This window comes from Lissotriton helveticus, chromosome 7, assembly GCF_964261635.1.
Source record: "Lissotriton helveticus chromosome 7, aLisHel1.1, whole genome shotgun sequence".
NCBI classification, from domain to species: Eukaryota; Metazoa; Chordata; class Amphibia; order Caudata; family Salamandridae; genus Lissotriton; species Lissotriton helveticus.
Genome location: NC_136068.1, coordinates 781,496,292 through 781,522,513, shown reverse-complemented (window position 1 = coordinate 781,522,513; position 26,222 = coordinate 781,496,292). Strand labels below are relative to the sequence as shown.

At 46.1% G+C, this 26,222-nt stretch overlaps 1 protein-coding gene across 7 annotated transcripts in view; it reads right to left on the bottom strand.

Annotated features, from left to right (window-relative positions):
* Positions 1-26,222, bottom strand: part of LOC144769184 (uncharacterized) — a 4,448,662-nt gene that overhangs the window by 3,809,589 nt on the left and 612,851 nt on the right. For 5 of the 7 annotated variants that reach the window (XR_013598674.1, XR_013598675.1, XM_078653198.1 and 2 more), the window contains exon 5: positions 20,015-20,127. The exons of the other annotated variants lie outside the window; for them this stretch is intronic. Coding sequence is in view for 3 of the 5 variants with exons in the window: in XM_078653198.1 (XP_078509324.1) it covers positions 20,015-20,127 (113 nt within the window). In the remaining 2 variants the exon portion in view is untranslated. The remainder of the gene's footprint in view (positions 1-20,014; positions 20,128-26,222) is intronic. 7 annotated transcript variants of the gene reach the window in all.

The following is a 26,222-nucleotide window of genomic DNA, read 5'->3' as shown; positions in this document are numbered from 1 at the left end:
TGGTTTCATCAATTGAGAGAGTACAACATTCAGATTCCATAATGGTGGTGGAGGCTTTACTGGAGGAAAGACTCTGAATATCCCCTTCATAAATTGTTTGATAATCCTTGATGACCATAAAGATGGGCCTGATGATGACCTCCTGTAGCGGGATAACGCAGCCAAATGCACCTTGATGGAGGCGTGTGCTAATCCTGACTTTGCTAACATCAGAATGTAAGGTATAATTTGATGAGGTGCAGCAGTAAGAGGGTGAACATCATGTCTCTTACACCACTGACAAAACCTCTTCCATTTCATCCTGTAGGTTTTGTTGGTACTCTCCGCTCTGGCCTTGGATAGGATGTCCCTACATTCGTGTGAGATGTTCAGATGGCTAAACTCACAGTGTTCAGGAGAAAGACTGCTAATCGCAAGGATTTCGGGTCCGGATGGAGCACCTGCCCCTTGGACATTGTCAGAAGCGATGGAATTAGGTGCAACCGAATTGGACGGTCCTCCGACAGCAGCAGCAGTTCCGTGAACCAGTGTTGTCTGGGCCACCACGGGGCTACTAGGATCAGCCTGCACGGCTCTTTCTTGATCTTCACCAGTACGCAGGGGAGAAGAGGAATTGGAGGAAAACCATAGGCAAAGATGCCGGACCATGCCATGGAAAACGCATTCCCCCAAGATCCCTTCTAGGGAAGCCAGCTTGCGAAGTACTGGCATTTTCTGTTTTCCCTTGTAGCGAAGAGGTCCACTATCGGTGTTCCCCATCTTCGAAAGACGCTGTCCAGGATCCCCGGGTCTAGCTCCCATTCGTGGCAGGACAATTTTAGCCTGCTGAGAGTATCCATCTTGATTTTTTGATCCCCCGGGAGGTGTTCTGCTGCCAATGATATTCCTTGCTGAAGAGCTCATTCCCATATCTCCTGGGCTTCCTGAGACAGGGAGAGAGATCTCGTTCCCCCTTGCTTGTTCACATAATGCATCGCTGTAGTGTTGTCTGTTCTTACCAACACCGGCGAACCTCTTATCCTTGGCAGAAAAGCCAATAATACCAAGCGGATCGCTCTGAGTTCCAGCAGATTTATGTGTAATTGCTGCTCCTGTGCTTTCCAACTACCGCTGACTTGAAGGTCCTGAAGGAAAGCTCCCCATCCTTCTAACGACGCATCCGTCGTTACCACTAGCGGAGCCGCTCTTTGCCAGAAACGTCAGTCCTTGAGACACATTTGCTTTTTGTGTCCACCACTTTGCTGCCTGTATCATCACTGGTGTCACCCTTATTGTATCGTCGAAGGATCCCTCCGCCTGACGCCATTGGAGATCGATCTGTTCCTGCCATGGCCTCATCCTTAGCCTGCAGCAAGGTACCAGGGGAATACAAGAGGACATCGTGCCCAGCAAGGATGTGTACCTGCGGACTAAAAGAGACTTTCTTTTTACCAAGTCTTTGAAGAGGGACACAATCCTCAGTTGTCTTTCCTCGGAGGAAACGCTTTGTTGCAGTCCATGTCCAATATTGCCCCCAGAAATGTGATCACTTTTGTTGGGTGGAGGTTTGACTTTCCCTCGTGAAGAGTCAATCCTAGATCGGCGAATAAGTCTATGCAGGCCTGCGTTGACTCTCTGGCCTGTACCTTTGATGGTGCCTTGACTAACCAGTCGTCGAGGTAAGGAAATATTTGATGTTTTTGCTTCCTCAACACAGCCGCCACTGGAGCCAGGCATTTCGTGAAAACTCTTGGCGCTGACTTCAAGCCGAATGACAGTACCCTGAATTGGTAATGTCTTCCAGCTACCCAGAACCGAAGGTACTGCCTGTGTGCAGGATGTATCGGCACGTGGAAATACGCGTCTTGTAGGTCCAATGTGGTCATATGATCTCCTGGGTTTAATAACGGAAGGATGTCCTGCAGAGATACCATCCTGAAAGATTGTTTCTTGAGATAGGTGTTTAAGGATCTGAGATCCAGAATGGGGCGCCACTGGAGCTTGGTTTTTCTTGATAAGAAAAAAACGGGAGTAAAACCCCTTGTTTTCCTGGGATTTCGGTACCGGTTCTATTGCTCCCTTTCGGAGCATTGTCTGAATCTCCTGCCAGAGTTGATGCAGATGGTTGGCTCTCTTGTGCATCGGTGGCGTACAAGGGGGCGCTTGAAGAAATTCTAGGGTGTGACCGAATTGAACTATTTTGAGGACCCATTGGTCCGTTGTTATTTTCCACCAATTGTGAAGATAGTGAGCAATCTTTCCACCCAGGGGAGCATCTGACAGCCGGAAGATGGAGGTTGTCATTGTCGACGGGTGTTGTCCTTTCCCCGGCCACCACGTCCTCTTGGAGTTGATTTTGTATATCCTCCTGACTGACGCTGGCTGTATTGTTGATGGTAAGGCTGCGATGAGGACTGATAAGAAGAAGAATATCTCCCCTGTTGGTATCCTCCTCTATACGAGGACTGTCCTCTACCCCTGGAGCCACGAAAAGATGTTTTTCTGTATTGCAGTGTTCCCAGAGCCTTTGCTGTATCAGTATCCTTCTTGATACTCTCTAGAGTATCATCAATATGTTTCCCAAATAACTCTTCTCCATTGAAAGGGAGGTCTAAAATCTTGTTTTGCACCTCCGGCCTGAACGCTGTTGCTCACAGCCATCCTTGCCTGCGCAGGACCGCAGCTCCTCCCAAGGATCTAAATGCCGTGGTAGCTATATCCAAAGCGCAGTCTATGACTTCATCCGAAGTCCTCTCTCCTTCCATGAGAATTTTCTTCTCCTCCTGCTTCTCTGGTTCCGGCACCAGGTTAACGTATGGAGACAGGTCACACCACATCTGCCTGTCATACCTTCCCAAGATAGCGAAGGCATTAGCAGCTCTCACAAGCAGAGCCGACATTAATGAAAACCGTTTTCCCGCATTATCCAACCTTCTGCTCTCTTTGTCTGAAGGTGTTGCAATCGGAGCAGATGGGTTCCTAGATTTCTGTTGTGCCGCCTGAGTGATAACAGAATCCGGTTTGGGATGACCCAAAAGGGAAGATGGAGCATCAACAGACGCCTTACATTTTTTATCCAGTCTGGCCAGAACCGACTTTACCGTCGCTGGAGTCTCCATGACCTTTAATCCTGCCTTCCAAATATGAGATACTATAGGCAGGGATCGTACGGATGTTCGATACGAGTCTTTGAAGTTGTATAAAAACCATTCCGTTTTCTCTTCTGTCATGGTCAGTGCAAATCTCTTAGTGGCTCTTTCCATCAAATTATGGAATCCACCAATGTCCTCCGGTGGAGAATCTACTGGTCTCTGCGGAGGAGTTGAAGGTGATGGGGCGATATAGTCATGCCATTCTGCACTTGTGTCCGCAATCTCCCCATCCTCATGATCATCATCCGAGGTATCGTGGTGTGTCGTCGGCAGTGGAGACCTAGCAGTAGGTTCCGGCACAATCTCTCTCCTACGAACCGGTGTCCCTGGAATCTATCGTGGACATGGAGTAGCCTCTAGGGCCTGTTTAGCGACTGGAGTCGCTGGGTATCTCTTCCTATAATCCTCCAACATTCCTTGGAGATCTTTCAACAAAGAGGATGGCACACTTGTCATCTCCTCACGTTGCTGTTGGCGATACCGGTGCTGTTCCTGGGGTTGTTCTTGATAACCCCCATATTCCTCCTCAGAATCCTCCTCCTGGTACTTGACCTGCAATTGGGAAGGGCTACTGGCAATTCCATACTCATCATCTTCCTCCGAATCTTCCTCTTCCATCAGGTGAGATGGCAGCAATGGGGAGACCTTGCTCAGAGATGTAACCTCCGGTGTTATAGGTTTTTTCCAAGGCACCAACCTTTTTCGGGTGTTTTTTCCCTCGTCGACGAGCCCGTCGACGAGATTCCCATCGCCGTCGTCGACCAAGTCATCGTCGTCGACGCCACCGTCGACGTTGTAGTTACTATCGACGCTGTCCTCGTCGACGCTGCCGTTGACACATTCGTCGACGTCCTCGTCGACGGTAAAACCGTCGACGATATCGCCGTCGACTGTGAAATCGTCGACGCTGTTTTCTCACCAGCCTTAACATTATCCTTCTTCGTCGACGACGGAGGTGTTTTTGTCGTCGTTGATGGTCCCTTTTTTGTTGACGGTCCCGTCGACGGAGCTAAAACAGTACCCTTCTCCCCAGAAGGCGTAGAAGAAGACCGTTTGATGGTAATCTTGATCTTCTGAGGTGACTGTGGTGGATCTGAGGTGGATTTTCCTCCTTTCACCTCACCAGCAGAACCCTTCTTCTCCTTAGTTGAGACTGAAGGGGATTTTGAGGGACTGCGCCCTGAAGACCCTGGAGTGGTCTTTTTTGGGGCCTTCTCAGGTCTTTCCCCTGAGGAATGTGTCTGAGGAGATCTACTTCTCTTCTGAGATCTCTTAGACGCCACAGATTCCTCCTCACTCTCACTTGAGAGGATTTCCTTCCTGGCTTTGACCTTCTAAAGCCACATCAGTAGCCTTCCCTCACGATCTCTCAAGGTCTTATTTGAAAAGGTACGACATACCTTACAATCTGCTGCCTTATGGTCTGGATAGAGACAGTAGATGCAGTCCTTGTGAGGGTCCTCTGTATAAAGCCTCTTCTTAGAGCAGGTGGAACAAGCTCTAAATATTCCTTTTTTTTTCTTCTCAGACATGGTAGCTGAAAAACCTCAAATCTAAATCAAAATACTGTAGAAGTAAAGAATTTGAGCAGAGCTCAAAGGAGACTCCCTAGCACAACGTGCGGTAGAAAAATCTGAGGGGCAGAAGGTTCTCTCAGGAGTGTTCTAGAGGGTGAGGAGCTCTGATTGGTTCAGGGAACAGTTTGGGCCTTTTTTTACATAACAAAGGCTATGGGTTGCAAAAGGGAAATGGGTCTAGGCCTCTTTTCAGTTTGCTATACTACTAAGCACTGCTTTTTTATATACCGGAGACTCCCGTCTCGACGACGGGGAATGATTCAGGCATGGGAATCTATGAAAGTTCCAATACTGGTGTAAATACATGCATCTCATACCCAATCATACACATTCACACACTCACAAAACTTCATACACCTTATATCTGTACATGGTAGATACAAACAGATGATCAGCGGAACCTCTGCATAACACAGTTTGCACAAGGCTCAGCAAAGGGTCGACGCGCGTTTCGGTGTTGTAAAAGGGATAAGACACCTTTATCAGGACCTTGTCAGATATCAACACACTACGCACAGCTCCCAAGGATCGTAAAATTACAAATAAGGAAAACAATGTTGTGACTATAGATTCCAATTACAACAATATAATACAATTTAAATAGTTTATATGGCCATCCATGCACACACAGTACGGCTGGAGGTCAGGAGACATTCTGACAATTTCATTACTACTCTCAGAAGACCAACAGCATACTACTACACACACATAATAACCTCACACTCCCCTAGTGCCTATGCTAAGAAAAACCTATTGTGTTGTAGAGTGCCAAGACACCAACCACCAGTCTAGAAAAAAAGCCTTCACCAACATCATCCCAGTCAACATGATTTAAAAGGGAGGAAAGATAAAAGGTTAAAAAAAGAAAGAGAAGAGTTAAAGAAGAAAAGTAAGAGAACAGGCTCGGTTCACACAGTTAGTAAAATCAAATCCTAACCCTATGTGAACCTTCTACATGTCTTATTACACATATTTACTTACAGCAAAAATTGCATGAATGAAATATTCCTAGGGACTTCTTTAATCTGAAAAGTAATTTGAATTATCCTTGGATCCTGGCGAAAACTCTTATATCATGAAAATGGACAGAAGTAATAGGGATTTATTTAGAAAGGAGTCTCCAATTGTCGTTTACAATAAAATCTCTCTCTCCTACAATGAAATCTTACCCGGGTCAGAATTCTATGGCCCCATAAAGGTTAATCTAATTGGCAGTGATGTCACCTTCCTATATCAAACGACACAATGTAGCCTAGGAAGAAAAAACACGATATATAAACATGTACCATCCTTTTAGCGAACTCCACTGAATCCTACCGTTCCCATTAATAGTATCCTATTCCATACTGACCTACATGACATCCAATCGCAGGTCACAAATCAAATCTCTCCTTCTCTTCTCTTAGAATTCATGCCCATTGTCTTGTTGTTTCACCGGTTTCGCGTTTCACTTATTCAAAGTTTAAATCTCCACTGAAGAAGAAGAGCAAGCAATCAGGCTACATACTCCCAAGTCCATGTCTTCCTACCTCAACTACCTCTAGTGATACATACGCAACACTTGCTCCCCACAGAAAGTGCTCCTCGTATCCACCCAGGCCCATGTTTAAATAAAGCCTCGGCCATAACATGTGGATCGTCAATAATAAACAGCCCTTTCCCTCTGTTCCAAATATAGTATAGAGTCCTTCTAGACATGCCTTGTAACTAAAAACAGCTTTTTGTTTTTCTAAAGCAAGATAATATCAAAATACTTTTCCCGCTGTACCTAAAACAATATATATAACAATTCTCTGTTTAGCACAAAAATCCCCAGTAACCAAGTACTTCTCCTTACTGCAAACAGACGGCCACAAGCCCCTCGAAATACTTCCACGAAAGCCCACTTTACAAACTTACGTTTTCCTCTGGATTGGAGTTTCCATAATGTAGTAGTTCCCACTTCTTATTCCGCATCAGTAAACCTCAAAACGACAATTCCAAATCCTTTTATACAGCCGTTTGATAATTGCAAAACGGCGCGAACTCTTCTGCCTACAGGGCCCTGGCCGGAAGTACGTCTCCGTGTACATTTAGACCACGGCAAAATCGCGAAAAACCCCAGGTCTCTCAAACTGCCACACAGAAATAATACGGTGGGGCTGTGCTGACAGCGCCGCACTAAGCAGAGAGGAAACCAGAGGTTTACGCAAGACACCGATAGCGTTGGAATGGGACGCTATGTTAGAGGCCTTGAAATCAACCGACATTGCTCAGGAAGGTTAGGAACTAGGCCATGGAATGTATATAGAGGCACCCATGATTTGGGGAAAGTCTGTAGAAAGAGGTTTCGTATGTCCGTGCATGCACTTGTCACACCCCTGCAACAATTAAAGTCGTTTATGGAGTAATTAATAAGCGAGACTGAGACTGGGGGAATGTGGGTGGGGGGAGTTGGGGACCAGTTCATGATAAGGTATTTTATGTTTGAAACATATTGGAAAATAGGAGTGTGGTCACGTCGGAAGGACTGTAGACAATGCCAATGTTGTCAATCATTACTGTCTATGCCACATTCCTAGACGGAGTACGATTTTATCAAGTATTTACATATTGTACTGAGAAAAGACCTGTATAAGATGTATAACATGATGCTGAGAGATATAAAACATGAAAATCAATAAAAATATGTTTAAAAAAAAAAGAAGATATATCTAAAAGAAGTCTTCCAGGGTCTCCGCACGTGGGCGGGACTATTCAAGTGCTTGTGACTATACAAGGAAATCCCCTACGAGGGAAATTGCATTTTTATGTCACACAAAGAGCTTTAGAAGCGAGGTTCTCCACTTCAGAAAAGACTAAATGAATGTCTTAATTCTCTTTCCCACTTGTGGCAGATGGCGCCCATCTGTCTGAGAGCACCAGCCTACATACGTGAAGACCCAGCACATGCTCTACTGACATTACAACTCCGTGCCATAGCAATGGAAGACAAGGATGGTGTGCATCTTGGGGCAGAATTTCATACTTGGCCCCATTCTGCTCGATGATGTAATGTAATACAGAATTGTGATGCTGGCCATTCTTATTAGAGGTAGCTGATTCCGAATGCATGCAAGAAATGTTACAAACGCTATTCCAATTGTCCTCATTTGTAATAAGTTCAGAAGTGCGGACTATATCTGAAGGGTTTATAAGCGCCCAAAGACAAGTGTTCAACCCCTTCATGGAGGCATTTGATGTCAAGCGAAGAGAAGAGTCTTGATTGTGTAAGTCTTGACCTGCAAATACATACTTCTCAGCGTTCACCACACTAAGGCTTGTTTGATAGTCAAAGTGGAAGCAATAGTGTTACTCAGTTGAATGAAATATTTTGCTTATTAAAGAGCCAGCTGTTTCTATCGAGGTCAAATTCATAAGTGGCATGCAGATGCCAGCAGGATGCACGGTGAACTCATGTCTTTGAAGACTTAGGGCCCGATGTAGGTAATTTGTTTTTACCGGTTCATAAATACCGACTCATACCGAATCGGTATTTATGAACCGGAAACCCAAATGTAGGTAAAAATCCGGTAAAAAATACCGATTCAGTATCAATCGGTATTCAAAGCCGGTAAATACCGAATCGGTATCTACCGAATCGGTAAATTCCGACTCGGTAACACCCATACAACCCTATGGCCTTCCAGTCCCATAGGAATGAATGGGAGACAACGAATCGGATTTTACCGAACTGGTAAATACCGATTCGGTAAATACCGAATCGGTAAAATCCGATCTCGAAATTTCGAATACATGTCATGTGAGCCTGTGCACCAATCAGGGACACCCACCACACCACACATCCTAGCACCTGAGAGATCAGCCAATCAGGTGCAAGTACCACACCCCAGTACCTGGAGGTGGCCACGCCCATGCAGGTGCAGAGCAACAGAACTGCAGAGAGAGCTGGAAGGGAGACAGAGGAGCAGGCAGCAGTGAGATCAAGGGAAACAGCACGGAGTCCCAGGATGCACCAAAGGATGGAGGTGACAGGAAGAGAAAGATGAAATTTAGCCCCACAGAGCTCCAGGTGCTGGTGGAGGAGGTTGTACAGCACTACAGCCAGCTGTTTGGGAAACAGTCTCTGCATGTTGCAGAGTCTGTAAAGCGGACCACCTGGCTGGCAATACAGAGCAAGGTCAATGCTCTAGGAGTGACCCACAGAGACATTGACGACATGAAGAAGAGGTGGTATGATCTGAGGATCACCACCAAGAAAAAACTAGCCACCCAGAGGAAGGAATCAGCAGCAACCGGTGGGAGGAAGAGCCGTGCCCCAAGCCTCACCGACCTGGAGCAGCTTGTTGAATCAACCATGGAGCATGAAAGCATACATGGGATCGGGGATGCTGATAGCTCAGAGCTGCAAGTAAGAAAGGTAAGATGCATGTACATGTACCCCACCCATTCCCAGGCCCCTTCCCCAATGTGGGTGAATCACTCACAATCCAGCACACAGGACTGTAGTCCCCAGCAATGCATCATGGTAGTTGTAGTCATAGGTACATACATCAAAGCTGCCAACACCGAACCCTGCATGCCATGCCACACTCCCCATGCACAAACAGTCTAGGCAAATGCTAATGTGTGTTAGGAATCTGTGTTGGCAAAACAGGCAGCTGATCATTGTCCATGTCTGTTCACAGGAGAGTCATCGCGCAGAGCAGCGCTGGGAGGGGAGTGTAGTGCCACAACATCGTCTGCGCAGGAGAAGGCAAAAGACACTGCTGGACCTACCACTGTCCCTGAGGACACATCCACACCCCAGGCACCCACAGCAATGGAGAACGACACCAATTCTCAGCCACTCTCGCCCCTGCTGTTTGACACACAGACACAGCCAGCACCAGCAGGAGCTACAACATCCAGCTCAGGGTCCCCTGTGCGCGTGAGGCCAAGGAGGCAGGATGTCCCACCTTTACGCATACTGGAGAGCTCCGATGAGGAAGTGGTAGTGGCTCCCAGACCTACTACACCAACAATGTCTGGCCACGCTGGACAACTTGGCTCACAGGGATCTGGCCGTGCAGGTGACCGTGTCCGTAGGGCACGAGAGCCGGATGAGGGGCAGGATGTGCAGGGTGTCTTCGCTGGGCTTGAAGCCACAATGGTGAAAGTCCAGCGTATGCAGGCCAGAGGCATCATGGCTGTGCACCGGCAGGTGCGCATCCTCAATACCAGGATGTCGGACATTGATCGGCGGATTGGTGCCATGGCAAGGGGAATGGAGGCCATGGGCAAAGGGATGGAGGCAATGGGCAAAGGGATGGAGTCCATGGCAGAGGGGGTGAGGGGCATGGAGGAGCGCATGGGCACCCTCTGTGACAGGCTGCAAAGTGACCAAGAAGAGAGGCGCAGGTATAGGCGCGAGGTCAGGCTGCTCAATCAGTCGATCAACCGCTTGGCAAACTCCACCACCCTGCAGTGTCGCAGCTCTGTGAATCTGCAGACTGACATTATTCACTGCTGCAGTGACTTGTCCCGGGGGATGGGTAGGGTGACCTCAGCAATGGAGGCAATGCTGACCCAGCTGACAGCCACAGGTGGCAACATGGTTGATGGGGACACTGAGGAGACAACGAGCAGGAGTGGGTCCAGCACGCCTGTTCAGGACATACGTAGGAGCAGCAGACTCCATGCCGAAGACACCGGCACCACTTCACATGTAGACCCCCAGCCCCGTGCCTCGCAAAACACCATGCGTAAGCGCAAGCATTGAAATAATTAATGCGCACATGACAGGTCAAAGTGAGGAAACTTTGGCAATACATTGTGCAAAGTGAATTTAATTTGATTATAGTTATTTTTTGGAAGGTGCAGCTGTGTACATCAAAGTGAGTGTTCAAATCACTGGACATGGCTGTGTGTCATCGTTCAATTAGAAGTATCTGTTGGTAATTTCAGCACGTCGCAGTCGACCATCTGTTGCTGGGGCTGCTCCTGTTGCATTGTGATCTGCTTGTACTGTCCCATCATCAATGTCCTCATGATATGTGAGTTCTATCTCTGTGCCATCCTTGGGGGCAAGATTGTGCAGCATGGCGCAGGTCGCAATAATCTAGCAACAGATAATTGGCGTGTATTGCCGTGCACCTCCACTCTTATGGAGGCACCTAAATCTACTTTTCAGTAGGCCAAATGTTCTTTCCACAACGCTACGTGTTGTTCTGTGTGCCCGGTTATACTGCCTTTCACTCCTGTTGGATGGGTTCAGGTAGGGGGTGAGCACAAATGAACGCAGGGCATATGCACTGTCACCTGGGTGGGAAAGGATAATTAGACTATTCACATACTCAGGAGTGCTCCTTCAGCATGAACTGTCAGGGTGTCTCACACATACTTACCCAGCAGGTATCCATCACCAAAATCACCAGCAACAAGGCGTCTGTATATCCCACTGTTGGTGAAGATGTAGGAGTCGTAGGTACTCCCAGGATATTTGGCTACGATGTCCGTTATCATGTTGCTAGCGTTGCAGATCACCTGCACATTGATTGAATGTGTGGATTTCCGGTTCCTGTAAATGTGCTCAGTTGCTGCAGGTGGGCATAATGGGATGTGCGTTCCATCGATGCAGCCTATTATGTGCGGGAACTGTGCAAGTTGATAGAATTTGGTTTTTGTCCTTGCTAGTTCTGCAGGTGTCTCAGGGAACTCAATGTAGTGCTCCATCCTCTGCATCATGGCGTTTAGGAACTTTCTGAAGAAGCGTGACAGGCAGCTCTGGAACACTCCACCTACAGTGGCTATCACGTGCTGGTAGCTCCCAGAGGCAAGGAGGTGTAGGCAGCACAGCACCTGTACATGTGTTTGGATGGCGTGTGCTCTTGGGGTTGGGTGTTCCAGATATGGGTGGAGGTCCCTGATCAAGTCCAGGATTGTTCTGGGGTGGAGTCGGTACCTTTGCAGGATCTCAGCTTCAGTGAGTTGGAAGAGGGTGATCCTCTGCCTATATACCTGCTCCTCCCTTAGCCAGACCCTCTCTCCTGCTGCCTGTATCCATAGCCGCCTTGCAATTACGTAGAAGGCCGCCATTGTGGGTGTACTGTTGCATTTTGGGAGCTTCTTATATATCCTGTTCCTGGTGTCCACCTGCTCCCAATCCATGGTAAATACCGACTCTTAAATACCGAATTTCACGAAATTTGGTATTTCCTGACTTTGCTACATCTCAAATGGCCTTTTTTACCACTTGTTATTTACCGACTCAGTAAATATGAATTCGGTATTTACCGATTCGGTAACTTACCATTTCTTATTTACCGATTCGGAGAATATGTATTCGGTAAATTCCGATTCGTGTAATACCGAATCGGTGTTTTACCGACTGGTATTTACCGAATCGGTACGTTTTTGGTGACATACATCTCGTTGCACTGATACCGGTCGGTAATGGCCATTTTACCGATTTTCGGCCGTTACCGACCGGTATTTGGCTACCTACATCGGGCCCCATGTACTTTTGCAGGTCGTAACCCGCAATCTAGAGTAATTGACCTGGGTTTCACTTAGAAAACAAGGGCCCGATGTAGGTCGCCAATTACCGGTCGGTAACGGCCGATTTCGTCCGTTACCGACCGGTATTTGGGATTTGGCATGTAGGTAGGCTTAATTTACAGAATCGGTATATTTACCGATTCGGTGAATTTACCGATTCTGTAAAATACCGAATCGGTAAATTTACCAAATCGGTAAATAAGATGTAGGTGGCACTGAAAACAGTGCCACAGGCCATTACCGATTCGTTATTTACCATGTAATACTATTACATGGTAAATAACAAATTCCAGTGTACATGCACATCTGTGCATGTACACCTGTGCCATGTGGCACACAGACATGCCCTAAGGGCATGTATGTGTGTCACATGGCACACAAGCCCCCTTGTAAAATCGGTAATTTTACCGATTCGGTAATTACCGATTCGGTATTTGCTATTGAATCCTATGGGCTTCAAGGCCCATAGGAATCAATGGCAAATACTGATTCGGTAATTACCGAATCGGTAATTACCGAATCTTACCGATTCGGTATTTTTACAGAATTTTTTACCTACATAGCAATTACCGATTAGTAAATACCGAATTGGTAAAATTCGGTATTTACCATTCGGTAATTTGCTATTACCTACATCTAGGCCCAAGTTACTTACCTGTAGCTTTGGTTCTTCAGTATTGGAAACTTTCATAGATTCCCAAGCTTGTATCATTCCCTGTCGTCAGAATGGGATTCCCCGGTATACATAAAATAGCGATAGAAACTATTACCAAAAGAGAACCTTGGCTTAGGGTCATTCTTGTTTTGTAACCTATCCACCTCTTTTTGTAAAAGAGACCAAAAATGATGTACAACCAATCGAATTAGCCTCACCGCTTAGAACCCTCCTGAGAGAAGCTCAGAACCTCAGATTTTCGTAGACGTTGTGTAACCACACCACTAAAGATGCTAGAGGCCGAGCATTCCCAGGGGAGGAGGGCGGGTTGCATGGGAATCTATGAAAGTTTCCAATACTGGAGAACCAAAGTTACAGGTAAGTAACTTGCTTTCTTACTCCAGTATTGGAACTTTCATAGATTCCCATGCTTGTATGTAGCTAGCAGTTATCAGCACATTTGTGGAACCATGACCATTATAAAACCAAGAACAACACAATAGCATATTCACCATAATGACAATTTCAATGGTTAAGAACATACTTAGAAACTTTAGAAAATATAAACATATGAGGTTCAAAAATGGGCAAGAGCTGAAAAAACAGTAACAGAGAAGGAGGGATTAAAGGGAAAGGGAAAGGGAAAGGGAAAGCTCACCACTACTGAAATAGGTTCCTCAGGACTGCCTGGCCGACAGCTGTGTCACTTTGTGTTGCAGAATCCAGGCAGTAATGCCTTGTAAATGTATTGGTACTGCTCTAGGTCGCCACCCTGCAGATCTCCCAGAGAGGAACTCCGGCAAAGAGGGCTGTCGAAGAAGAAATCGCCCTTGTGGAATGAGCACGGACTCGACCTTCCAGGTGCCTACCCGCTGCTCTGTGACAATACTGGATAGCGCTGGTAATCCAATGGGCAATCCCCTGCCTGGAAAAGGGAAAACCCTTACCGAGGGTCGCTAAAGGACACAAATAGGTGAGAAGACTTCCTGAAGTACTTAGGATGTTGTAGATAGAATTTTAAGCACATCTGAATGTCCAGTGAGTGAAGTGCCTTTTCTGCCAGAGTAGCCGGTTGAGGAAAAAAGTTTTAAGTACACCCGACTCATTCAAATGTAAGTCTGAAGGCACTTTCGGTACAAACTTTGGCTTGGTACGCAGTATCACTGTACCTTTTATGAACTGGAGAAAAGGTTCCTGAATAGTGAGTCTACAATTCACCCACTCATCTAGCCGAAGTCAAGGCTAGCAGAAGAGCTACCTTCCAGGAGAGGAATTTCAACTTCGCCTGATGAATAGGTTCGAAGGGCGGCTTCATGAGTTGGGCGAGAACCAAGTTATAATGCCAAAGAGGAGGAGGAGGCTTAGCTGGAGAGAAAACTCTGAAAAGGTCCTTGAGAAATTGTTTGAATATCCGTGCCTACCAGAGGGAAGGACCTGAAGATGTGCGTCTGAAGCGAGAGATGGCTGCAAGTTGCACCTTAATGGAAGATTGAGCCAGCCCCGATTTTGCCAATGAAAGTATGTATGAAAGAACTTCATGCGTTTCAGACTTAATAGGATGGACACCCTTTTACTGGCACCAAATGCAGAAACGCTTCCACTTTAACTTGTATGTCTTGTTGGTACTTGGGGCTCGTGCCTGAGAGAGAACCTCTCTAAATTCTGTTGAAAGGGTCAAACCAAGAAATTCTCGCTGCTCAGGAGCCAAGCCGAGATCTGCAGAGATTGCGGATCCGGATGCCAGGCTTGGCCCAGAGAAGGAATCGGCTGCAATGAAAGTGGGAGGTCCAGGGAGAGAAGGTGCAGTTCTGTGAACCAAAACTATCAGGCCACGCAGAAGCTATCAGAATCATCTTGCAGGGATCCACTTTGAGTTTCTTGAGAAGCCTGGGGATCAGCGGAATGGGGGGAAAAGCATAAAGAAATGTGCCAGACCAGGCCATCAAAAGCGCATTCCCCAACGATCCCGGATGATGAAGCCTGCTTGCGTAAAATTGGCATTTCTTGTTCTCCGGCGTGGCAAAGAGATCTATGGAAGGCCTGCCTCATCAGCGATAGACCTTATGTAGAGTGGATTGGTAAAGTTCCCATTCATGGCTGGCCGATTTTAGTCTGCTCAGGGTGTCCGCTGTCTTGTTGAGAACGCCTGGAAGGTGCTCCGCCTTTAGTGATACCCCCTGTTGGATTGCCCATTCCCAGATTTTCTGGGCTTCTTATGACAAAAGTCGAGATCTCGTGCCGCCTTCCTTGTTTATATAATGCATGGCCGTTGTATTGTCTGTACGTATTAGAACTGCAGACTGCTGTATTTGCGGAACAAAAGCTTGCAAGGGCAGGCGAATCGCTCTGAGCTCCAGTAGATTGATATGTAGAAGACGATTCTGGGGTAGCCAACGGCCGCTTACATGAAGGTCTTGCAAGACTGCTCCCCAGCCCTCCAGCGAAGCGTCTGTAGTTATTATCTGAGGAGCAGGGGCGATCCTGAAGGAAAGACCCTGAGAAATGTTTTCCTCCCTAGTCCACCATGATGCAACGTCCCTCATGGCCACGGTAACTGAGACCTTGTTGTCGAAGGATCCGTTGACTTGGCGCTACTGCAAGTCCAACTCCTCCTGGAGAAGACGCATCAGCAACCTGCAGTGAGGGATCAGATGGATACAGGAGGAAATGGACCCTAGGAGGGACTTGTAGAGGCGAACTGAAAGTGAGTGTCTTTTTAAAAGCAGACAGGCCAATGCCATCAGTTTTTCTTGCCTCTCCAGGGTCGGAAAAGCTTTGTTGATGGGCATGTCCAGAATGGCTCCCAGAAATCTGGCTGTTCTGGATGGACAGAGAGTTGACTTGTCTGTGTTGAGAGTTAGTCCGAGATTGTCGAACATGCGTGTGCACACCATGACTGATTCTTTTGCTGCTTGCTTGGTAGGAGCCTTCAGTAACCAGTCGTCCAGGTATGGGAAGACCTGATGCTGCTGTTTTCGTAGAAAAGCTGCTACCGGAGCTAACACCTTTGTAAAGATCCGCGGAGCAGATCGGAGTCCAAAAAGTAGGACCTTGAACTGTGGCTCTTGGCTGCTGTGAAGCGGAGAAACCTCCTGTGGGCTGGATGTATGGGTACGTGAAAATAAGCGTCCTCTAGATCCAATGTGGCCATGTAATCCCCTGAGTTGAGAAGACGAAGGATGTCCTGCAGAGAAACCATCCGAAATGATTGTTTGATGAGATAGGTGTTGAGCTCCCTCAGATCTAGAATATGGCACCACTTTTCTAAAGTCTTCCGGACCAGGAGTAGAAACCCTCTCCCTGCTGAGAGATAGGGACCGGGTCTGCTGAGAGATAGGGACCGGGTCTATTGCTCCTTTGAGGAGCATTTGATGGACTTCCAATCGTAGAAGACGGAGATGTTTTGACACAGTGGCGCAAGGGCGAGCTTGGAAGGTGGTACTTGGACAAACTCCAGAGTATGGCTGCATTGAATGATCTTCAGCACTCAACGGTCTGATGTTATTCGTTGCCAGTTGTGGAGGTACTGTAATATTCTGCCTCCCATTGATGTTACAGGAGGAGAAGGGACAGTAGTAAGAGCCAGCAAGCCGCTATTGACGCTTTGAGGAGTCCCTCCCCTGGCGTCATTATCTTCCTCTGTTAGGCGATCTAAAGAAAGAAGAGGATTGATTTTGCAACTGGTTATACGTTGGTCGGTAAGATTGCAAATTTGATCAATATGAGGAATACCATTGTTGTTGATACCCTCCTCTGAATGTGGGATTACCTTTCCCTCTCGCTCCACAGAAGTGAACCTTGCGGTACTGCAGAATCCCTAAGGATTTTGCGGTCTCCGTGTCTTTTTTGACTTCCAGGAGCGCATCATCAATATGTTTTTCAAAGAACGCTTCCCCATCAAAGGGAAGATCCAAGATCTTGTACTGGACCTCCGGACGGAACCATGTAGCCCGCAGCCAGCCTTGACGGTGAAGGACAGCAGCGCCTGCCAGGGAGCGGAACGCCGTTGTTGCAATGTCCATTGCAGAGTCAATCACTTCAGCCGATGTTACTTCTCCCTCCTGAAGAATCTTCTTAGCCTCTTTTTTCTCATCTTCAGGCAATTGGTTCAGATATGGAGAGAGATCGCACCACATCTGGCGATCATAGCGACCAAGTATCGCTAAGGCATTAGCAGCCCTGACCAACAGACTGGAAGTGGAAGAAAACCTCTTGTCCGCGTTATCCAGGCATCTGCCCTCTTTATCTGGAGGTGTCGTGAGAGGAGCTGAAGGCTTTTCTTTGGGCAGACTGAGAAATGACAGAGTCCGGTTTAGGCTGACTGACCTAGCAGGTCTGACTATCGTCTGGAGCCTCATATTCCTTCTCAAGGAGAGGCAAAACTGGAATCACCGTAGCAGGATTCTTCATCACTTTCAACCCTTCATCCCAGACTTGCCCAACAATAGGAGTAGAGCAAACCGCTTTCCTGTAAAGCTCTTTGAAGTCATAGAGGAAGCATTCAGACTGCACCGTGTGCATGGGTAGCTCAAACCTCTTTGCGGCCCTCTCCATCAAATTATGGAAACCCCCTATGTCTGCAGGGGGGGAATCAACAGGTGCTGGTGCAAGAGAAGCCAGATCAGGAATTACATAGCCATCCCACTCTGCGTCTGGATCTGGTACTGCGCCAGTGCCCTGGTCCTCATCAGAGGTGTCATCGTGAACGAGAGACACGACAGGAGGTGTGCCATGAGCCATGAGCATTGGTAGAGGAGTTGGCAATTGGGGGGCAGCAGGCTGAGCAGGAGGAACAGCAGTATCTGGTACCACAACTGGAACTGGAGGTTGCGCTGCAAATTTCCTTCTATAGTCCACAAGCATAGATTGCAAGACCGCTAGAAAGGGGGAAGATCTCCTGCGGGTAGTCCTCTTGATAATCTGAGGAAGGATCATATTGCTGCTCCTCCCCGTAAACCCCCTCAGAGTCTGTGTCCTGACACTTGACGTGTATTTGCATAGGCAAAAGGTCCATCATCTTTTTCAGATCCCTCTTCTTCCAGGAGTAATGCTGGTGGTAGAGGAGTCACCCTCCTGGGGCTGTCATGTCAGGCGAAATTTGGCGCTTTTTGAGAGAAATAGTGATTTTTTCCACCGCCGATGAGGTCGTCGACGGGGAGTCCACGACAATGTGAGAATCGTCAACGATGAAATGGACGCCGTCGATGCAGCCGTCGTTGAGACCGTCGACACCCCAGTCGTCGTCTTAGTTGTCGTCGACGTGGTAGCCGTCGTCACCCTCGTCGTCGACATCCTCATCGACGTCAACACCATCAACGACGACACAGGCACCACCGGCTTCAAAGTCGTCGATGCGGAACTTTGAAACAGCGCCGGAGACAATGAAATCACCGTTGACGAGTCCGTCGAAGGAGCCAGAGATGAAAGAGAAGACTGGGGCTGTACCTTTGATGCTTTCGCTGAAGGAGTTGTTGACGAGGGAGCTTTTTTCGTTGATTTTACCTCAGAAGAGAGTGAGGAGGGCTTTTTGAAAGTCTTTGGGGCTGCAGGAGGAGAAGACGGAGGAACAGAGCTGGATTTCCTCTCAAATATCACTCCCTTAGACAGTTCTTCCCTCTCCTTTACACATAGGTGAGGAGATTCGCAAGGACTACGCCCTTCAGACCTATGAGAGGTCTTTTTTAAGGCCTTACCAGGACGTTCTTCAGAAGGCGAAGAAGAGGCTCAACCCCTTTTTGAAGACCTTCTGGAAGATGTTGCGGAAGATGTGTCGTCACTATCACTGGAAACTAGTTCCTTCCTTGACTTAAGTTTCTGGAGCCAGGTCAAAAGGCGGCCCTCACGGTCTCGCAGAGTTTTTGTGGAAAAGGTGAGGCATACTTTACAGTCTGCTGCCTTGTGGTCCGGATACAGACAGTAAATACAATCCCTGTGCTTGTCCTCCACATACAACCTCTTTTTAGCACAAGTTGCACAGGCCTTAAATAGGGCTTTCTTCTCTTTATCAGACTTCTTGACACGAAGTCCAAGCAGGCGTTGAAGAAAAACTGGTGAAAAAACTGTAGATTTAGGGATAATAGGAAAAACTGAGCAGAGCTCAGTGGAAACTCCATAGCACAACATGCGGTAGAAAATCTGAGGTTCTGAAATTCTCTCAGGAGGGTTACAAGGGGTGAGGCTAAACGGATTGGTTGTTCATTTTTTTGGGTCTCCTTTACAAAAAGAGGTGTATAGGTTGCAAAACAAGAATGGGTCTGGGCCTAGGTTCTGTTCTGATAATGGTATCTATTGCTATTTTATGTATACCGGGGACTCCCATTCTGACAACGGGGAATGATACAAGCACAAGAATCTATGAAAGTTCCAATACTGGAGTAATAATCATTTCACCATGTCCCAGACAGGGGAATATTTTGTTATCTACACACTTGATCCCCTAGGAACAACATGCTCATGTTGGGAACCATGTTAGACTTTCCTTCATCCAATGTCTGTCTGGGTCAATCCAGAAGCTTAAGCTTGGTGCCAATGGTATACAAGTTTTCTTTCCTGCTTCATGTGGGCTTTTTAGAGCTAATCATCCAAGTCTGGAAAGACCCATATAACAAGATGATGTACATTATCCTCCACTGGAGCCAGGCACTTGGTTAAGGAGGTTTCTGAGCCTAACATTGGGAAGTAAGAATATGTTATATATAAAGCAGCTCCCAGCAAGTTTTATTCTTGGTGGGCTTCATAAGTCAGATGCAGCATGATGGCTCAGTGAGCTAAAGACACACTGGAATAAATCTGTCAAACTATACATTAGACTATTTAGTTGACAATATGCATGTTGAACTGTTTCAACATTGTATGATAAAAAATTGCATTAATCACTCATTCGGACAAGATAACCCAGTCTAACCGTAACGTAGTTGAATTTTCAAAGTCTACATTATATGCCTGTATTGTGTTTTCTTTAACATATTGTATGCTCATTCTAGGCAATGCACTTGCATTTGAAAGGTCAAAATGGACTCTAAGAAATGCCAAGTACTATTGGTCAAAAAGTGCAAATATTAAAATTAACAGTTAAAAGCCTCACTTAGCAGCGGTTATTTAAACGAAGCATGAAATTGTTCAACAGCACATACCTACTTTTGTCACAATTGTATATAGTTGATCCACATCAGAGCTACCAGGTAAGAAGGCAATTCCAGTGGCCATTTCAACAATTATACATCCAAGAGCCCATATGTCCACAGGTCTAAGATACAAAAAAGTAAAATGTCTAAAAGTAACAAATGTAAATATGTAATGGAATTCGTGCAAACATAGCAAAAAAACTGCAAATCATTTTAGCAGGCTGATATGTGGATGAGAATAATTTTTTAAATGGTGATTACTTACCAGCAACCTTTATGACACTGAGTCATCTGATTCTTTACATTGAGTCATACTCTTTTTCATTTTCGTCTATTTCATTTGAGGGTCACCCACCGGCAGACACAGATACCTTCTTATTTTATATTTTTTAAAGCATTATTAGCACTCTACTAAAATGAACCGAAACATTTATATTTCCATCATTTTTTGGGGTTTTGCAGGAATATTGTAAATATCATCCAACTTTCTGAACAATCTAGATTTTGCTTAGATACTCAACCTCCAGCTCCATCTACCTTTCCCCCACCTGAGCCAGGGTACTGCAATCAACAAGTGCAGTATGTGACATTTAAGTTCTGTAAATCATTGTATCAGGCTTCTCATTTTCTCAGTCTTTCAATATGTGTACATTTTGTTAGGGACCTACTTCTGGACGTTTAGTACCAAGGAGCACTGTGGGCACCAAAGTTCTCAGAATTCGTTGCTATCTAGATCTGGCTGCTGCTACTGGAGCTCTCCGCCTTTAACTCTCTCCACCTGAGAAAGTTTTTGTATAGATACACACAAGGGGGGCTTGGAGGAGATTTAAGGGCCTGCATGGGCAACTTCCCCACTCGTAATAGCTATCACAAAAAGAGCCCAGGGGTCCAGGGCAGAAGTCTGAGGTGTTAATGGACTGCGTCCACAATGTGCTTAAGGGGGATCCCTTTAAAGGACGGTTCCCCTCACACACCAGAGACGTCTTGCTTCATCATAGTGGTGCCTCCTCGCGTAAAGAACCTAGTCTAAATGCGGGCTACAAGCCCCTCGCTGCGAAGGAGGAGCACAGGAATGTTTTAAGATGGGAGGAAGGGTTAGACTAGAACCCTGTGTGAGCGTGGTGTGCTCAGTGTGATGTGCAGTGCTAAGTGAAAGTGGTTAAAACTGGCTACAAGATTTAGCGAAACTTTATTCATCTACCTGGTGACAGGATTAAAAACCAATAGCTGGTGATTCAACTGCCGTGATTAGAGACAACTGTAATAGTGTATGATCAACATATTTCGGCCTTGGGACCTGTCAAAGTGTCATGGTCTTCTTCAGGATCGACAGCTACTGCAACAAGTGAAATACGTGCACCTATGAAAAACTGTGCAAAATAACGAGGGTGTAATATACTTAGGCTGTCCGGTTTTAGGTTTAAACCTATAACAACTGATAAAACCCCACTGAAAAATAAATAGCCGGCACCAGTAAAAATATATAAACAATGAAAAAACACCCGCACAACCACAAACTAAATGCCATTCAAAGAAAGGAAAAAGGGAGTGAAAGAGTAATTTTTTCCTTCCTGAAGGGGCCAATACAATGTAACTTTGTTATACAAGTTAGCAGTATGAAAGACTGGGCTAACATTATACTGCTTGAGTTTTGTTGTTTAGGGATGCCACTAAAATAGTGTTTCTTCTTCCTTTTGTTTTCTTTCAGTTCTGTGGTCTTAGGTCTAAAGATGCGGAGTTTAGAAGCATGTTTTAAGTCTTGTTTCATTATTTTATAAACTGTAGAGAATCAGGAAATATCAAAATCATATTTGATTCTTTCACTGATAGGTAAAATGGCTGGTTTCATAAGAATCTTTCCAAATATTTGTCATCACATTTACCGACAGAGAATGGGTAAAAACCCTTAATACATCAGCCCCCAGTTTCTAGTGAGACATTATTGATAATAGGTGAATTGCCAACACCTCAGGCTTTAATCATTCAATGCAAGGTATAGTGACAAGTATATGTGAAAAGAGCGCTATCACCAAGCATCTGGGATAGTGGTTAAAACATGACACTAGACTTTCGGAAAACATGGAACGAAGTGTCAATTGGAATGCTCTGCAAAAAAGGTTCTTTCCAAGTTCAACAAAGATTGGAGTGATATTGTTTGTATTTGCAGTGATTCAGCTACGGATATGAAAAAGTTGTGTGATGACCTGACAAAATGTTACCTGAGCTGAAGTGCTTCCATGTAAGAGATCCTTGCCACTTGTTAGATGGTATGCTGAAAGTTAATGAGGAATGCTATTGACATTTTAATCCATTCTGGTGCACAGTTTTTTTATGCACATGAACTAAAACGTAAATATTTATCATTTTGTGCTTTGTGTGGCATCAAAGAAATAGTCATCCAAACTGTGTCCCTTAGCTGATGGTTCTCAGTCCAAGGGGCTATAAATGCTATAATATCCATGTGGGAACCGTTTACAGAATCTTTGCTGAGTGATGATGCCAAAGGCAAGAAATGTGAGGATCTTTAGTCACATATTGATAGTGATGTGAACAAAGTACACACTACTGCATTCTTAGATTTTTACAGGAAAACATAATTGCTGTAGTGGACATAATAAAAAAACTAGAGTCTGAAATCACCCTTGTCTGTCAAGTGTTCAGCATAATTGGTGTAGATGTGAAACATATCCTTGAGAGTAGGCTGGCTGACGACTTTGGCACTGCAACATGTTCCTGTGTTAGAGTGCTTGCCACTTGGTAAGCAAAGCAATGATGAAGAGCAATTCAGGAACTTGGAATTTATAATGTATGAGAAATGGCTTGCAATGATGCATAGAAATGTCCCTTCACCACCAATGGCATTTGAAGTCAATGAAACCTCACTGTGGTACTCTGTTCTAGATCCCTTTCGTAAAGGGGAATTTCCTCAGCAGTTTCAAAAGTGCTGCTTCATTTTTGACCGCTTCAATAACTCTTGAGGGCATAAGCGCCCAGATCAACGCAAATGCTGCAGAAGCTGCCCTGAGCATGGCAATCTTCAAGTGAACCAGTATTGGCATGGAAAGCTATGTCAGAGGCCGGAGTTAACACTTTGTGTACTGGCTGTTTTAGCATTGCCCATCTCAGGTGCCAATATTGAGAGGACCTTTTCACAGACGTTTACATGGGAAGGAAAGAGGGAGCACACATGACCAAAGACTCACTGAAGAAGTATTGTATGTTGTACTACAATAAGTTTAATTTGCAAAAATCTATTTGGACCTCATATACACTCTTCTTACACTGTCTATATACCATGCGCTATCAGTGCAGAAAACAAGCAATAATAAAAGCGAAACGTTCCATAAACACTGGAAAAACACGGTTTCTGTAGTTTTTAATGGCGCGAAAATGTGTAACCACTGATAACTACTGTTTTTTTAAGGTATTGAAATCACTTGAAAACACTGGAAAAAAAACACCAGAATTGACCAAAAATAGAAACTGAAAACAGGAAAGCCTAAATATACTGAACCAGTGGTCCTGAAGTTCAGTAATTCCAGCTTTGAAACCTGTGATAAGACAAAAATACAACTTTGTGCACTATTTACAGTGACTGAGAAAACACATATGGTTGAATCATAACGCAACAGATAGTCATTATAGTCATGACACTGGACTTAGTGAGAACACGATACCTATATGACATGTGAAAAAAGGATGTGAGACTCACCCTCAAAGGTTAGAGAATTTGCCGCATCTGTCCTAGCTTATTAGCCAAAGGTACATACGCCAACCCAAACTAACAGAAAAAGGAAGTGGCATTAGAAAGAAAAAAGAAGAGAAGTCAAGGTGATAGTTGGGTCCAGTATGCGTGCCCATGAAAGAAAAAGCAGGCAACAGGGACCTGAGTTGCTAGAAGGACTTATGTGCACAACTGAAATGCACTACTATAGTACGCTGTGGAGAGTATGTAACGGAACCAATACACTCCAAAAGGTCAATTCATATACGTGGAAAGGACCAGGGTGATCAATACACGTGCGGTCAATTTAGCAGGTTAGTTCACATGAATGAGCTAACTCTGTAGTGTGGAAATAGCATGGGGGCAGTTTGAAGTCTCCAATAATTGACCCAAGGATTGATGATCCGGAGGTAGTGATGGAAATGGGTGATCTCATGGTGCAAAGGATCACCAAGCGCACTCTGTGTAGTAGGAGGGCAGTGGCCATCAGGTGCAGCAATGACCTTCGTTTTGTGCAAGGTGTATGGGATTGGGAATGGGCTGTACTCTTTGGGGTGATCATAGGTGGCTCACGGCGGGCAATGTCCCGCACTGACGATATCCACAGAGCGCGTAGTGTCCTGAATAGTGAACGTCTCTCGGTCGCCAAATCACTGGGACCGTGTGGTGTGAAGGGGGCAGAAAGCTGAGTACATTCAGTGATCTACGTCAGCGGGCGGCATACTAATGGGCGTGCTGGAGCAACGCTTCGCTGACAAGTGCCGGTAGGGGTGCTGCTTGGATGGTGTGGGGTCAAGACAGCATGCAAGCCCTAAGTATCGGGACCAGGGAGCATGCAAAGGAAGAAGGGGGGCGCAGGGATCACTTACTGCTCAATTGTAGCATGGTATCCACAGCTGTATGTCCTCGCGACAGGGAAGGAGCTGTTCCCGATTGGCGCTTAAATAAGACCGGGACCGTGACTGCGAGAGAAAACAAGGAGGATGATGGGAAGTGTAGTGCACTTCCTGGTAGGTACGCTGGAACTTGTAGTTCGAGCTACTGTGCCCTGGATAATTACCAGGCAAGATGGGAATTGTAGTCAGGGTGCCTGCCGGCAACCTCTAACCTCTGACATCATGGGTAGTTGCTGCATCGCCGTGGGGGGAGCAAAAAGGAGTGTGTAGTATAGCACATAAAAACAAAGAATGTGTCTGGCAGAGAACCTAACGTCATGATGGACAAGGTTCACAAGTAATAATGTCACTGAGCTGGATCCACTCTGTCTCAATGGGCTGGTTTGGTGGTGTGAGATGAACACGAAAGGCAAACCCACAGAGTATAGGGTGACCACACTACAAGGCTGGGTGTGAGTGAGCCCTTAGTCTCAGTGTTCTGGGGACGACAGGGGTGGGGGGGGCCAAAGGATGACACTGGTAGTGGTGTCATTGTGTTGGAACCACTCAGTCTGAATGGGCTGGTTGGAAGAAAGTCAACACGGAGGGATGTGTCACTCAACTAACTCCACTGAGTCCGGAGTGACATGACTCCAAGGGGGAGTATGAGTGTGCCAGTGGTCTCACATGTTCTGGGAATGACGTGGATGACCCTAACGAGGCAGGGAGTTACTTAGCTAGCGGTGTGGGGAGGTGGGTGTGCTCAGAGACTCAAGCAGGCGCTAACCAAGGAATGTCGTCATTGAGTCCCTCATTGGAGGTGTTCAACCTAAACACCCATCGCTGCTCAATCCGCAAGAGTTTAATAGTTAGACCTGGTGTCCTCGCACTAAGATTGGGTTTGTCAAGAACAGTCCAGGTTAGTGTGGCTGCATGGTGACATATTTCTGAAAAATGCTTTGTGGGCTTGATGGTTTATTTGGCGCATCTGTGGTGCTCTTATGTTCAAGAATGCCTGCGCGTACTTTGCGTGTGGTCATTCCCACATATCTGAGCATGCATGGGCAGGTTATCAGATAGATCACTCACTTGCTGTTGCAGTTCGTGTGGTGTTTCAACTCCCACGTCTTGTCGTGCCAATGTCAATAGTTCTTGTAACGTTAGTCTGGGCACAGACCGAGCATGAACTGCAAGGAAAGTGGCCTTGGACGCTGGGAAGATGCCAGAGGGTGCTTGGTCTGTGTATGACTGTGGGTGGAGGCCTGGTGTGGACCAAACTGTCTCTGAGGCTACGGCCCCTTTTGAAGGCAAACAAGGGTTTATCCAGGGAAAGATGTCCTTTGTTCAGAATCTTCCATTTACGCAAGATGGTTTTCTTCACAGTGTTGGAAAGAGAGCTGAAAGTATTAACAAACAAATTTCTTCTGTGGTTGTTTGATTGATGGCTGGTCCATCAAGGCATCTCTGTTATTATTGAGCGCACATTTGGCTGATTTTTACAGAGTTTTATATAGCGCGAACTAGACCCGAACCGAATCGGGTATCAGAGCGCTTTACATAGCACCAGTTACGTTACATGAGGACACACATTCATTTTAGGCACGGGGAGATTAAGTGA